Source organism: Patella vulgata, chromosome 4 (genome assembly GCF_932274485.2).
Source record: "Patella vulgata chromosome 4, xgPatVulg1.2, whole genome shotgun sequence".
Lineage (NCBI taxonomy): Eukaryota > Metazoa > Mollusca > Gastropoda > Patellidae > Patella > Patella vulgata.
The window spans coordinates 72,332,422-72,346,506 of NC_065882.2; the positions used below are offsets into that span (position 1 = coordinate 72,332,422).

General features: G+C 36.2%; 1 protein-coding gene across 1 annotated transcript in view; it reads left to right on the plus strand.

The window, feature by feature from the left end:
• LOC126818052 (scavenger receptor cysteine-rich type 1 protein M130) overlaps window positions 1–14,085 on the plus strand; it is a 41,577-nt gene that overhangs the window by 16,391 nt on the left and 11,101 nt on the right. The window contains exons 3-12 of the mRNA XM_056100299.1: window positions 5,902–6,219; window positions 7,108–7,443; window positions 7,640–7,963; window positions 8,500–8,805; window positions 9,505–9,846; window positions 10,079–10,402; window positions 10,603–10,905; window positions 11,091–11,438; window positions 12,086–12,487; window positions 12,996–13,307. Coding sequence (XP_055956274.1) covers window positions 5,902–6,219; window positions 7,108–7,443; window positions 7,640–7,963; window positions 8,500–8,805; window positions 9,505–9,846; window positions 10,079–10,402; window positions 10,603–10,905; window positions 11,091–11,438; window positions 12,086–12,487; window positions 12,996–13,307 — 3,315 coding nt within the window. The remainder of the gene's footprint in view (window positions 1–5,901; window positions 6,220–7,107; window positions 7,444–7,639; window positions 7,964–8,499; window positions 8,806–9,504; window positions 9,847–10,078; window positions 10,403–10,602; window positions 10,906–11,090; window positions 11,439–12,085; window positions 12,488–12,995; window positions 13,308–14,085) is intronic.

The following is a 14,085-nucleotide window of genomic DNA, read 5'->3' on the forward strand; positions in this document are numbered from 1 at the left end:
CGCGGCGACGACTATACAAATGGTGTAGGACGTGTCATACTCACTAGGGGGTTGGGATGGTCTAGTTGTCTAGATAGCCGCGCTTCGGCCTCTAGCTGACCGGTCACCTCTGGCTTGCGGTTGTGGTTTCGATCCCTGGTGTGAGCGTATGTGTCTTGGAGATAGGGGCGCCTTCTCAACCTCGTGGGTTTACTCCGGGTACTCCCACAAGAAAGACCCATGCGCGTGGGCTGAGATAATGAAAATAAAAAATAAGACTTGTCTGTGATATCACCTTCGGTGGAAGAGGACGTTAAACACTATGAAGAACAACGTCATAGTCACTAACTTTCTATCACGTCTTCTACAAATTTTAACATGAAGATCAGACAATTTTCCAAAAACTCATGGATGAAAATTCATCAGTAAAATAACAATCTCGCATTCTTTCAAAATTTTAAAAGATCCGGTTAGATGTAATAAATCGGTGTCACAATATATAAATGCATATCTCTTAATTATAAACATATGTTCTGCACCACTAAGCGTAACCAATACGGGTATAGACTAACATTTACTCTCTTTTGTAAACAGTAAAGACAGAAACGGTTGAATGTAAATCAGTTTATATACATTCACATTACATTATTATATGCCTTGCGACCCATTTGTGTCCATTTCTAGGTCCCAAATATTAGCGATTCAGCTCCTTTAAAGGCTCAATACCACTCTTGTCGTAACTGAATAATATGTCCCAATCTTTATTCTGGTCAACAAATTGTACTATTTTAGAATATTTCATTTAATTGATGATACAAAATTCATCTTAACACACCTTATTTAAAAATTTTGAAAAATTCAACATAATGGTTTGAAACGTCTAACGTAAACCTTTTCAAATGAAACTTCGATTTAAAAATATTTTCGAACCCTCTGGACAAGTAAATTAGGATGAAATGGATAATTTACACAACAGGTAGGACACTTAAACATCTAGTACTTAGATAGAGATATTATTTATTTTCTGGAGCTTTCAAGCCAGCAAGAGTGTTATTGTCCCTTTAAGCCACCATGTTGTCTTATTCCATCAACCAGTCCCACCAATAATCCTCGTGGCTTACTTAATTAAGACAACATTAAACAAGTTAAATGTTAAACTAAGTTCTATCAAAGTGTATTCTGGATTCCACCATGAAAACTTGTAGTAACTTAGATAATGAAATAAAACGTGCTTCGTCGTTCTCTGAATAATAAAACTAAACTTTATTCATCCTTATTAAACATACATTATTCTAGAGCTAAATCTGCCTACTGCAAGTCTTTCTTTAGTCCTGAACGTTTTTTAGGACTTCGAATTCTGTCTTATGGTTTGGATTGTTCGTACTTGGTTTTATTTTATATAAACTATTAATTTGACATTTATTAACTTATCCAGACCATAATCAACTCTCGATACCACCGTTAGCTTGCGATATTTAGTGGATTTGAATACATTTTGTGATGGATAATTTAACGTAAAAGCTTATAATCGAGACCTGTAGTTTTTTTACCGCACCAAAGTAAGTAATGACGTTCAAGGCTAGCCTAAAATTGAATCGCTAATATTTCTGTTCGGAGTGCAGCACATGATTTATCGTATAATCAAGAACCATAATCAATGAAGTTACTGTTCGATACATGCCAATATCGACAGGAACAAAGATCTTTGGGAAATAAACCAGTATTTCAAGTTTCGTCAAAATCGGATAAAAATTGGTACCTGTTGAGTGTCCACAAACAAATTGTGGGATCCGGGCGCACATGTGAGACGACAAAATACGTCCACATGAAAACGTAGGCGTATATAAAAACGTTCATATATACCACCGTTAGTTACATCGTAATTACAGTTGTGTTCGAATTTCGTGAAAATCGGACTGAAACTCAAAATGGCCTCCCCACTTCACAAATGGCCACCCCCTTGTTAAATCATGTACATGTAATACCAAGTTTGCGAACCCTTTAATTACAACCATCTTTGCTCATGCTGTATTTTAACCAGGAGAAACATGGACATATCACTTTTGTTTAATAGGTTTCTTCTATAGTAATTTTACGGAGAAACAGACAATGGATTTCATGCCTTGCCCGGGGAACAAAAACTGACTCTAATAGTGGCTTTCATTTTAATGTCGCTGGAATAAAGTTTAACATATATTATTATTTTTACTGTGGTTTCTTTGGATAAGAAAAAATCCGCAAAATTACTATCTAAACGAGAACCATAATAGCGATTGATTGAATTTTTGGAATAAACGTTAATTTATGGACAATAGTCTTTCTAAGAACCGCCTGAAATAGAATTCCAGGAATCAGATAGTTAAAATCAATGTTGAAAAGAGATCATTACTTAGCAACGACAATATAGACTATTTTATAAATAACCAACGACATTTTATAATATATGATACTTTATTACCTTGCCATAATGATAATTTATTTTTAGATGAAATTAATATGATAGTCATTTAATTTTTGCGTAGTGCTTACAACTTTGAATGGACAACCTCTCGGTACCACAACAACAGTGCATGTACTTAAAAACAAAGACTGGGGATCACGGTGACCAAGCGGGTAAGATGCTGGCTCGCCAGCCTAGAGGTTGGGTGTTCGATCCCTGCATTGGCCGAGAAAGTTCATCCAGATTTTCCGGCGTGGTTGCCCCTTGTCAGTGATGCAAGACAAAGGGCCTGACAAGGACAGCTGCCTAGTCTTACGGATGGGATGGAAAACCGATGTCTCGTTTACACATTGGCATACACGTAAAAGATCCCTTGACAGCTGGAATTCGATATAAGAATAGGCTGAAGTGCCGCTGTTTGGGCAACATTTCCCTCATAGCACACTGAATGGCGTATGCCCGTCTTCATTAGCCCAGTTCGTTAGACTTATTTCACGTTTTATTACGCTGAAGGACATTCTCTAAAATTTAATCTATTTTACGGCCATGGCGGATTTAATTTTCGGATATACGTTCTTGTATCAGTAATCTGTACAATGCATATTAAGTGAACAAGGGTCACAACTCTACGAATAATGTATGTAAATTTCAAATTGATCGGATAATACATGTTGATAGAGCATTCAAAAGATTATATAAAGTGACTAAGAGCAATAACTCTGGACGTTGTTATCAAAAATCGCCGAAATGAGTAAGTCTCATCGTTTTACTAAACAGCATTTTTATGGAAAATCGGATTAAAAATTCATTGTAGGCGGAAGAGCGACGCGGCGACGACTATAAAAATGGTGTAGGACGTGTCATAGTCATTAGGGGTGTTGGGATGGTCTAGTGGTCTAGAGTGCCGCGCTTCGATCTCTAGCTGGCCCGTCACCTCTGGCTTGCGGTTGTGGTTTCTCAACCTCGTGGGTTTACTCCGGGTACCCCGGTTTCCTCCCACAGGAAAGACCCCTGCGGGTGCGCGGAGATAATGAAAATAAAAAAATAAGACTTGTCTTCGATATCACCTTCAGTGGAAGAGGACATTAAACACTAAGAACAACAACGTCATAGTCACTAACAATCCACCTACAAAATTTAACATGAAGATCAGACAATTTTTCAAAAACTCATGGATGAAAATTCATCAGAAAAATAACAATTTCGCATTTTTTCGAAACTTTAAAAATAGGTCTTAGGCAAGATCAACAGCCCCCCCCCCTTCCGACTGCATTTTTAATCGATATCATTATGTTGATGTTTTATTTTCTCACTCCGCCTTCTCATAAAAATTAAACACATAAATAGGGTAAACACTTTATTGAATTTAAGAGACATGTTTTTTAAAGAAAATAATAATTAACACTTAACGAAAAGATACAATTTCAATTAAACGCGTGCGATTTTTTTCTGGCGGATGCGTGGACTTTCTCTTTATTGATGGCGCCGTACTCTAGAAATACATTCTGAATATTTTTAATATTACTTTAAATAGCGAATAAAAAATCAAAAATGTTGTTCAGAACATGTCAGATATGTGCATTATATATCATGTATGGATTAAAAGACCAAAAAAGTTGGCCTCGAGCAAAGCTTCATCAAAGCATTATAATTTCAAGTAAGCGGGCCCGTGTGCCAAAATCGTCGAAGATATTGCGGAAAAGATCCATGAAATTTGTGGACGGTACACGGTCAAATGATTGTGCTTTTTTTGCGCAGGTTTTATGGATCGTGCAGTAATCTACCTTGGTGCAATATCCAGGTAATGGCGTTCTGGGCCTTTTTAACGTGCGTTTGAATTATTTAGATTTGATGTTTTTTTTAAAAAAAAAACTATTAACTTCTTTAAATCCTTACACTAAAGCTGCACCAGATCCGGTTAGAGGTAATAAATCGGTGTCTCAATATATAGCATTTACTCTTTCTTGTAAACAAGAAAACACCGGAAAGTCGAGCCGCTACAATCACTGATAAGGATGACATCGATGCAACTTAATGAGCCACAAATATTAACTTTTTTCCTCCGACAAATTAAATTCTTAAACATTTTTTTATATATTAGAAGAATAGATAAAGACGTTTGACGTATTTTTATGTAAAAATTATTTCCTATTTAGTGTAAATAGGTATTAAAATGAGTAAAAAACACCATTCTGCCCGAACCAGTAACGTCTTATGTAAACAATGCACTCGTCATTGAGCCAGGGGTTGATGCCGCGTGATGAGACGTCCCGTGTTGACGGTAGTCATCTTTTACAGAGATATTAGAAGACCTTCTTAACACTCTGTGAAACAGATTGAGTCGAGACTTATGTGTGAAATAATGCCCGCGTCCGCATTAAGCCACAATGTTGTCTTATTCCATCAACCAACCCCACCAACAATCCTCGTGGCTTACTTAATTAAGACAACATTAAACAAGTTAAATGTTAACCTAAGTTCTATCAAAATTCATTCTGGATTCTACCATGAAAACGAGCAGTAACTTCGATAATGAAATAAAACGTGCTTCGTCGTTCTCTGAATAATAAAACTAAACTTTATTCATCCTTATTAAACATACATTATTCTAGAGCTAAATCTGCCTACTGCAAGTCTTTCTTTAGTCCTGAACGTTTTTTAGGACTTCGAATTCTGTCTTATGGTTTGGATTGTTCGTACTTGGTTTTATTTTATATAAACTATTAATTTGACATTTATTAACTTATCCAGACCATAATCAACTCTCGATGCCACCGTTAGCTTGCGATATTTAGTGGATTTGAATACATTTTGTGATGGATAATTTAACGTAAAAGCTGATAATCGAGACCTGTTTTTTTTTTACCGCACCAAAGTAAGTAATGACGTTCAAGGCTAGCCTAAAATTGAATCGCTAATATTTCTGTTCAGGGAGAAGCAATTTGACTGAAATTTTTAGCATATTCTGTTTTCATTATCTATTGTTTCACTATTATAGCGAGAACTGTCAGCTCTTTATGTAATCTTACCTAATGCCCTTTTAAATTAAAAATTAACTAATCCAGTGAAAATTGCGAGATAATAAAAAGTGATTTGAAATATCACATTTTCCTCATACATATTTATGATTATTATCAATGCATTTTACATTTCATCTCTATAGACATAAAACTACAAAACGTTTTACTCCATAGCATATCATGTTTGCGAGGAGGGTTAGATTTATTTATAAATGTACACATCCCGTCGATTCAGATAAAGAAAAAGAGAGATATTTTAATATTTCGTTTCCACCGATGATGGGCAGGTAACCTTACTCATTGTCCCGTACATGCGAGCCAGGGATCGAACCACACCACTTGACTCAATGACAAACTTCATAATCGAATGCGCACGCGTTAGACCGCTTGACCGCTAACCGAAATCAAAAGGATGCTTCTGCATTTACATGCGTGTTAATATATCTAATTATTCATCCACAGCAAACAGTGTCAGGGTAGATTCAGATGGGTCCGTGAAGGTTAAAGTGAATGGCGTTGAAGGTAGAATCTGTGCTACAGACTGGGATGATAGAGATGCAGAGGTGCTGTGTCAAGGACTCGGCTGGTCAAACAGTGCTGCGTACAATAGTTCGGGGGATTCAAATATACCAACTCTAGCAACTGGATTTGACTGTCAAGGATCTGAAGCTAGATTAGAAGACTGCAGTTATTCTGTTGTTGGCGATAATGGTTCTACATGCAGACCTTATAGCAGTACCTACAATTCAGCTTTTGCTTATTGTTATAATCAGTCCAGTGGTAATTATCTTTATGTGTAACTTCGGTCACCTTGGTTTAAATATGAATCTTCATACTCTGTAAATGAACAAAACCATAATATATATCTATATATTATTTACCTGATAACGACAAACATCCCGGTCCAAATGTCGCGTATAAACAGTAATTGGTTATAAATGAAAATAGAATGGGGTTTAACGTCCCACTAGTCATTGTTCCTTGTGAGACATTTCGTTCTGCACTACTGAACAACTCCCTGGTTATAAATGATTATGTCTACTGGACAATAATCTTCTTCGATTCTGAATTGATTAACGGTAAGTATCGACTATGCTAGATCCTTATAGATTGCCACAATCAACAATGCGTCTTTAGAAAAAAACAAATCGACAATAATTTGTCCTTGACCCATCCATTTTTTTCCAATAATATTTATTAGATAAATACTTACATATTATAAAAGAACAGATCTATATTTCGTTTCGTTTTTTTATACTTTCGATGACCTACATTACACGAAGATCTGACCGGTTGTAATGGAAGGTCGTGTCGGGGTCATCCGAGTGGCTTTTCACCCTATGACGCCATACATCGATTAACCAATCAGTGTTGTTGTTTCTACTTGGGTACCCCCAGTTCCATGCACCCCACGCCAAGAACTCGCCGTAATTCCTCAAATCAACCAAAATGCAGGTTATATATATAACAATTCTTCCAGTTCCTAGTGTAGTATATTTAAAGACAAGTAAAACAACGAAATTTTGAACTATAAAAAAAACAAAACGACATAGGACCTGTGTTTTAATCAGGTTAAGTACAATATATAGTTATTGGCTTTTATAAATTCATCTCCCATCTATTTCGCTGAATATTTTTATCAAATGCCGTGTCTTCATTCTGTTTTAGAAGTTATATTTTCACTGGAGCACGGTAACTATGGACGAGTCCTGGTGACCAAGGATGGATATGAGAGATATTTGTGCCTTGATGGATATTTTTCTTATTCTTCTGGAGATGTTTTATGTAGAGGTATGGGATACCGTAGTGGGCGAGACTACCCATATTCTGATGAACTTCAAATCACTGCAGTTACCGCGTGGTGGAAGAATACATTCAATTGTGGAGGTTCGGAGCCCAGCTACTCGGCGTGTATCCGTTCAACTTGGGAAAGTCGCACTGGACCCGTTTCCTCCTCAGACCAATGTGTATACAATACACCCTCAGCCTTCTGTTATGGAACAGGTAAAATAACAGTATACATAAATGATGTAATTAATAAAATCTTTGAAAGTATATCAGTACGAAATCATTTTTGGCTAGATTACGTAAATTTTCCAGGGACTAAAAGTTCATTGTTCGTGTCCTTAAAGGACTTTTTGAAAATTTCTTCATGTTAAATAGCCATAATTTACTTAAATAGCCATAATTTACTTTTCAGCTCGGCTTCACACTCCCTATAGAAACTCTAGTGGCGTTCTTGGAATATATCATGCTGAACAATATCGAGGAGTATGTGCTGACGGATTTGATCAAAATGCTATAAATGTGGTTTGTAACAGTTTGGGTTTCCAGGGTGGTCAGCTTGGTAGGGATAGCTACTACAATGGTTCACCGTATGGAATCCGCATTAGCAACGTTTCCTGCACAGGAACAGAGAAATCATTTGATCAATGTACCTACCAGTATTCTGAAAACCAGATAAATTCCTGCTCAGAAAAAGTCGTCCTGTCTTGTTTAGACCCAAATGACCCCGATAGTTCACGTGAGTTTTTACTACATATATATTGACCCGAAACATTTCAATTGTGTAATTTAACAACAGCTGAAGTATTGCTTACCTTCGGAACAATACAGTAGTTATAGCAAATGAAAATCTTTGAATTAATTACATTTGTTAAGTGATTGTGAATAGTAAGGTAATCCTGATAGGTGTAGAGGTTAGATGCATGATATGCCTACTTTTTATCATTAAACCTCGAAATAATATAATTGTCCCATAACGTTCCTACAACCCGTTTCCCGATACGCGTGGAAGCTAGTGACGTAAAAGATAATCCCAGGCAAATGTGTAGACATTAAAACCCTTTCTTAATTGCCATAACATCTTGAAATCTGATACAAATTCCAAAAACAAAAGAAATGAGGTCTAATAGACATTTAATGGTTTCACACGTTTACTCTAAACATTCTTGTTTGAAGCAGGAAACATTTTAAAAAACAGCCCAACCGTCAACTCTGAAACCTGTTATTGTTTTTAGTAGTACTGTAACGCTTACTCCGTTTATTGTATTTTAACAGTACCCGATGGATCAATAAAATTAGATGACATGGACAGGGTATTAATAAAGCAGTATGGTATGTGGGGTACCATTTGTTATGATGGTTGGAATGATGTCAACGCTGAATTAGCTTGTAAACAACTGGGATATGACAAAGGCTCATCACTAAAGATCCAACTGGACAATTATAAACCAAGATTTTATAAAAATATGAATTGTAATGGATCTGCGACGTCTTTAGATGAGTGCAGTAAGGAAATAGTTACTGGGTATTGTTATTACACCTTTGATTCGGGCGCCTACTGCTATAATGCTAGCTCATCTGGTAAGTTTTTCGCTATATAGATCTAAAGGGAAAAAAGACTCTGTAAACGCTACTGCCACATATCAAAGTGATCCCAAAGTTACCTAGTTGTCGAAGATCGCAGATGATGTGTAAAATAAACAAAGTGGCTATTGATTAGAGTTTTGCCAACAATTAGCATAGGTCAAAACAAGGGAGGTTTTCTTCAAGTTAAGTTCTGTAGCGGGCGGCTTACTAAGGGGTCTCGGCGTTTATATGTTTTGAAATACTATACACATCTGGATATTTAATTGCTAATTTTTGACAACAAATTTGAATCCAAAACTTGAAAAAGGGTTCTCCTACAGATAGCTAGGGGTATAATATTTAGTTCCGCGACAGGCTTTACAATCCCCAAGGAGCCAAATATGACTTATCAGCTGGAAATTGGTTTTACACAATTCTTAGAACAAACTGCACTCAAAACTGCTATATCACTTTCTAGATCCCAAAAGGATGCTTCAGGTGATAGCTAGGGACAGAAGTGTAAATGGACAGCTACAGGCTTAAAACTCTCCCCAGTCCCCTCAAGGCATAATCGCCTGGCTTTTATTTTGTCGCTACCTGCGGTAGCTGCTCCTCCCTTACCAATTCTTGGCCTTTTTGCTGCTACAATCCCCACTACGCCACTCCATACACAATTTAAGTGGAATATATAATCAGTCAAGTGTTGATTTTCAGCTCCAAGTTTTTCTCTCATCGATGGAAATTCTACCAATGCCGGAAAAGTTCAAATAACAATAGAGGGCGAAACTCGCTACTTATGTGACACAAGTGGATATTTCAACTATGAAGAAAGCAATCTGGTCTGTAGAAATCTAGGCTTTAAAACCGGACAGGAGTACAAAGAAATCGAAACCCACCAGTTTCCATATGGTGCACCGTTCTGGTCAAATAATGTAAACTGTCAAAATCGAGTCGATTTTGTTGATGCCTGTACAACTGGACCTTGGATTAAAGAAACAAATAATGGTCAAACAACGTGCAATTACAAGGTCCCTGTCGTGTTCTGTTATGGAATCGGTAAGAAAAATTCAGATTTACTAACTATTGGTTTAAAATCAATTGAACCAATAAATTATAGTTAACTACCACAATGTAAGGAATTTTAATTCATACATTAAAACATTAAAAATTAATTAAAGGTAATTAAAAACATACTGCAATTATACTATAAAATATGTGAGGTCCGACCACAACTATAACCCATCGATTAAATGTACTAAATCAGAACCGTTTTTGTTTCTTTTTCCAGCACGGCTTCACACTCCATTCAGAAACTCCAGTGGCGTTCTTGGAATATATCATGCTGAACAATATCGAGGAGTATGTGCTGACGGATTTGATCAAAATGCTATAAATGTGGTTTGTAACAGTTTGGGTTTCCAGGGTGGTCAGCTTGGAAGGGATAGCTACTACAATGGTTCACCGTATGGAATGTATATTAGCAACGTTTCCTGCACAGGAACGGAGAAATCATTTGATCAATGTACATACCAGTATTCGGAAAACCAGGTCAATTCCTGCTCAGAAAAAGTCGTCCTGTCTTGTTTTGATCCAAATGATCCAGATAGTTCACGTGAGTTTTTACTAGTTAATGACAAGAATCGCCCCAATTTCGACAAACTTTGCCCTTGGTAAAAAGGAAAGAAGAGTAAGAATTGTAATAATAACTATATTATATTTGATTCGTTTACTAGAAGGTCTTTCGCCTGAGCAGCACCTGGAGATCCCATTGTACAGACTATTAATGGCCACTATGTCATTGTATTCTTTCAGTGCCTGACGGATCTATCAAATTCGGTCAACAGAACAGAATATTAATAAAGCAGTATGGTACGTGGGGTACTATCTGTTATGATGACTGGGATGATAAGGATGCCGAGGTTGCCTGTAAGCAACTGGGATATGATAAAGGTTCAGCATTACAAATACAACTGGACAATTATAAACCAAGATTTTATAAAAATATGAATTGTAGTGGATCTGAGACGTCTTTAGATGAGTGCAATAAAGAAGTTGTTACTGGGTATTGTTATTATACCTTTGATGCTGGGGCTTATTGTTCCAATGGTATTGATGGTAGGTGTAAACCCCTTAGATAAAATTGATATTGTATAATCAAATAGTATTCCATAGTTTGTAAATAGTTATACAGAAAACCCAATTAGAGCTTACGAAAAGCCGTAAAACACAATACGATATAGTTGAGAGATAATATGTTATATGTTGTATGGACTAATATAATGCAATGTATTTTTATTTAGCTAACCAATACAGTCTTGTTCATGGGGATGGGATCCGGTATGGGCGGTTGATGGTTACCCGAGAAAATGCAACGGGCTTCGTTTGCAGTCCCAACTATAGTTTTGATTACACAGAATCTAATATAATGTGTCGCCAATTTGGATTTACTGAAGGAGAAAGATTAAACATGCCTGTACTCGAACCAGGTTATGGAACTGTATTTTGGGAGACTGGCATTGATTGCTACAGTAATGAACCTTCAATCGATGCTTGTCTACGAACAGATTGGCAGAAATACAATTACCAGGGACCTTTTGATGGAAATACCTGTAGATATCACATTCCTTCAATGTTTTGTTATGGTCAAGGTAGTGTTTAATTTGTGTATTTTTAATCGAATTTTGTAAAATTGCTGTTAAGAATGAATACGTATCCACAAGTCACATCATAGAATAACATCAAATAGCTAAAGCGATATTAAATTCTCAACATGACAAAAACATGATTTATATATTGAATCACCATGTTTAATCCACGAGGATTCAGATCAAAAGAAACCATAGATTGAAGTCGTTCGCACGTGTTAACTTGATTAGAAATAACAAGAGAGAGAGAGAGAGAAATGGGGTTTAACGTCCACTCGACACAAACTAGGTCATTTCGGGACTAACATATGGTTTAATTTTATTTCAATAATTCGCTTGCACGTAGGGGTCTTTAGCAGTGGGAGGAAACCGGAGGACCCGGAGAAAACCCACGAGGTTGGACAGGCGACGATTAGAAATAACACAGGCTGTATTATAGTAAGTGGGTGTAGCATGCGTAGGTCTGGTTATTATTGTTTTGGTAAAATCGTGAACTATTGAAAACAAAATCGGTCATAATTCAGCACTTTCAAAAATTTAAACTTTACGTTTAATCAAATCCACGTTCAAAACATATATGTCGAGTTTGTTTATATTAATGATAATAACGGTTTAAAACGAGTAAGCATATCGTAATATTTTATTTCCAGTCCGGCTTCACACCAAGTATCTGAACACAACCGGAGCCGTTTTGGTTCGCCATAATCAAAAGTGGATAGCTGTATGTAACGATGGCTTTGATGATAAAGCTGCCCAAGTTGTTTGTGGTGAAATGGGATTTGTATCAGGGATGGGTCAGGTTCTTCCCAACAACTCTTACGACAACTCTATTGTTACTTCTAACTGGCATCCTTCGGTAATGGCTGTACGCTGTCTTGGTCATGAAAGATCTTTCAACGAATGTTCGTACACTATCGATGAATCTAGAATGAACTGTTCATCCACTAACTTTATTTCTGTGTCATGTGTCCCTCATACAACAACAGCATTGCCAATTCCAACGACAACCCCATCATATTTTTACACTTCACCATCCTACTCAGTTCCTGTAGGTAAGTTATCGAATTTATGGAGTTCTAGTTCTCATCTGCATGATTAATAATAATTAGTTATTCTCATTTCTTCTTAATCAAATAATTCGCTATATGATTAGTAATTCTAGTATTTATTCTTGACGTCACTGCAACATGAACAACCACTTTTTAGCATTTAACAAATGTCATAAAATGGTGTAAGGGATTTAGATTTCTTATAAATTATTTAATTGGACTATGGTATTTCAATTTGTGGTGGTACAAGCTCTATATGATTAAAATTTTGTTCCGAAAATAAATTACGAAATTCTGCGTCTTTACTAATTTATTACAGGTTCCAGAGGAATACACATGCCTTAACAAATCTTTAAAATTTTGTATGAAGGCAAATTGTCGTCCTAGTAAACAAAATAATAAAAAAAAACTAATTTAACAAATATTGACCTAATTTGAGTGTGTCAAATTTTATCGAAAGGCAATGATCATATTAAACCAATATAATTGATTTATATTTAATTATTTACAGCATCCACTAATAACACAGCATGGGAAAGAAGTCGTATTGTGTCCGTCAAACAAAATGGTATGTGGGGCGGAGTGTGTAGTGAAGGATGGGATGACGTTGATGCGTTGGTATTCTGTAAAGACTTTGGTTATGAAACGGGCATGGCATTACGCATTTATCGTGATGATTATAGACCACTGTGGTTCTACAATGTACGGTGTACTGGTTCAGAAGCAAGTTTCATGGATTGTCCCCATGATATGCAGGACTCCGAAAATGGCACCTGTCGATATTCAGGTCGTGCTGCTGCGTTTTGTTATAACCAAGCAGAATGTAAGTATATAGTATTATCACTCCTCAATAATTAGGTACTTGTAGCTGAATGATTTCTTCAGAGTTAGATATTCTGATATTAATATTTTAGGATATCAAACAAATTTACATGGATAACATACTTAATCCCATGCGAGTACCAGTTAACCACTTTGACGATACTGTTATCACTTGTTTTAATCACCGCTTAACAAGCATCAATCATGATGTTTGTCTGTCGAACCTTTCATACATCGTATGAACAATTTACGTAACAAACTGCTTGGTTGATTATTTCCAGTGAATAATACGCAATGCAATGTAGGACAGTTGTCAAAGGATTTGTTCAAAACTTCATAGGAATATATATTTACAGGCACGGAAGACGCTTTTGTAAACTTATTTTTGTATATTAAAAACCAAATCATAAACATACATTATGCAAGAACTAATTCTGTCTATTGCAGGTCTTTCATTAGGCCTGAAATGTTATCTAAATTATTAATTAGTTATTAATTAACTTATCCAGACCATAATCAACTCTCAATGGCATCGCTAGCCTGCGATATTTACTGGATTATGATCCCATTTGCTGCTCGATTTCCGTTCATAATTTAATCATGAAATGGATGATCGAGACTATGTTTTTTATCGTACAGACTTTAATGATGACCTAGGCTTGGCCGAAATTTTAATCGCTTAATGCTCGATTCATAGTGGATCAATCTGACTGAAATTGTCAGCAAATTGTCTTTACATGATTTAGTTTTAACTATTATAGTGAGAACTGCCAGCTCTT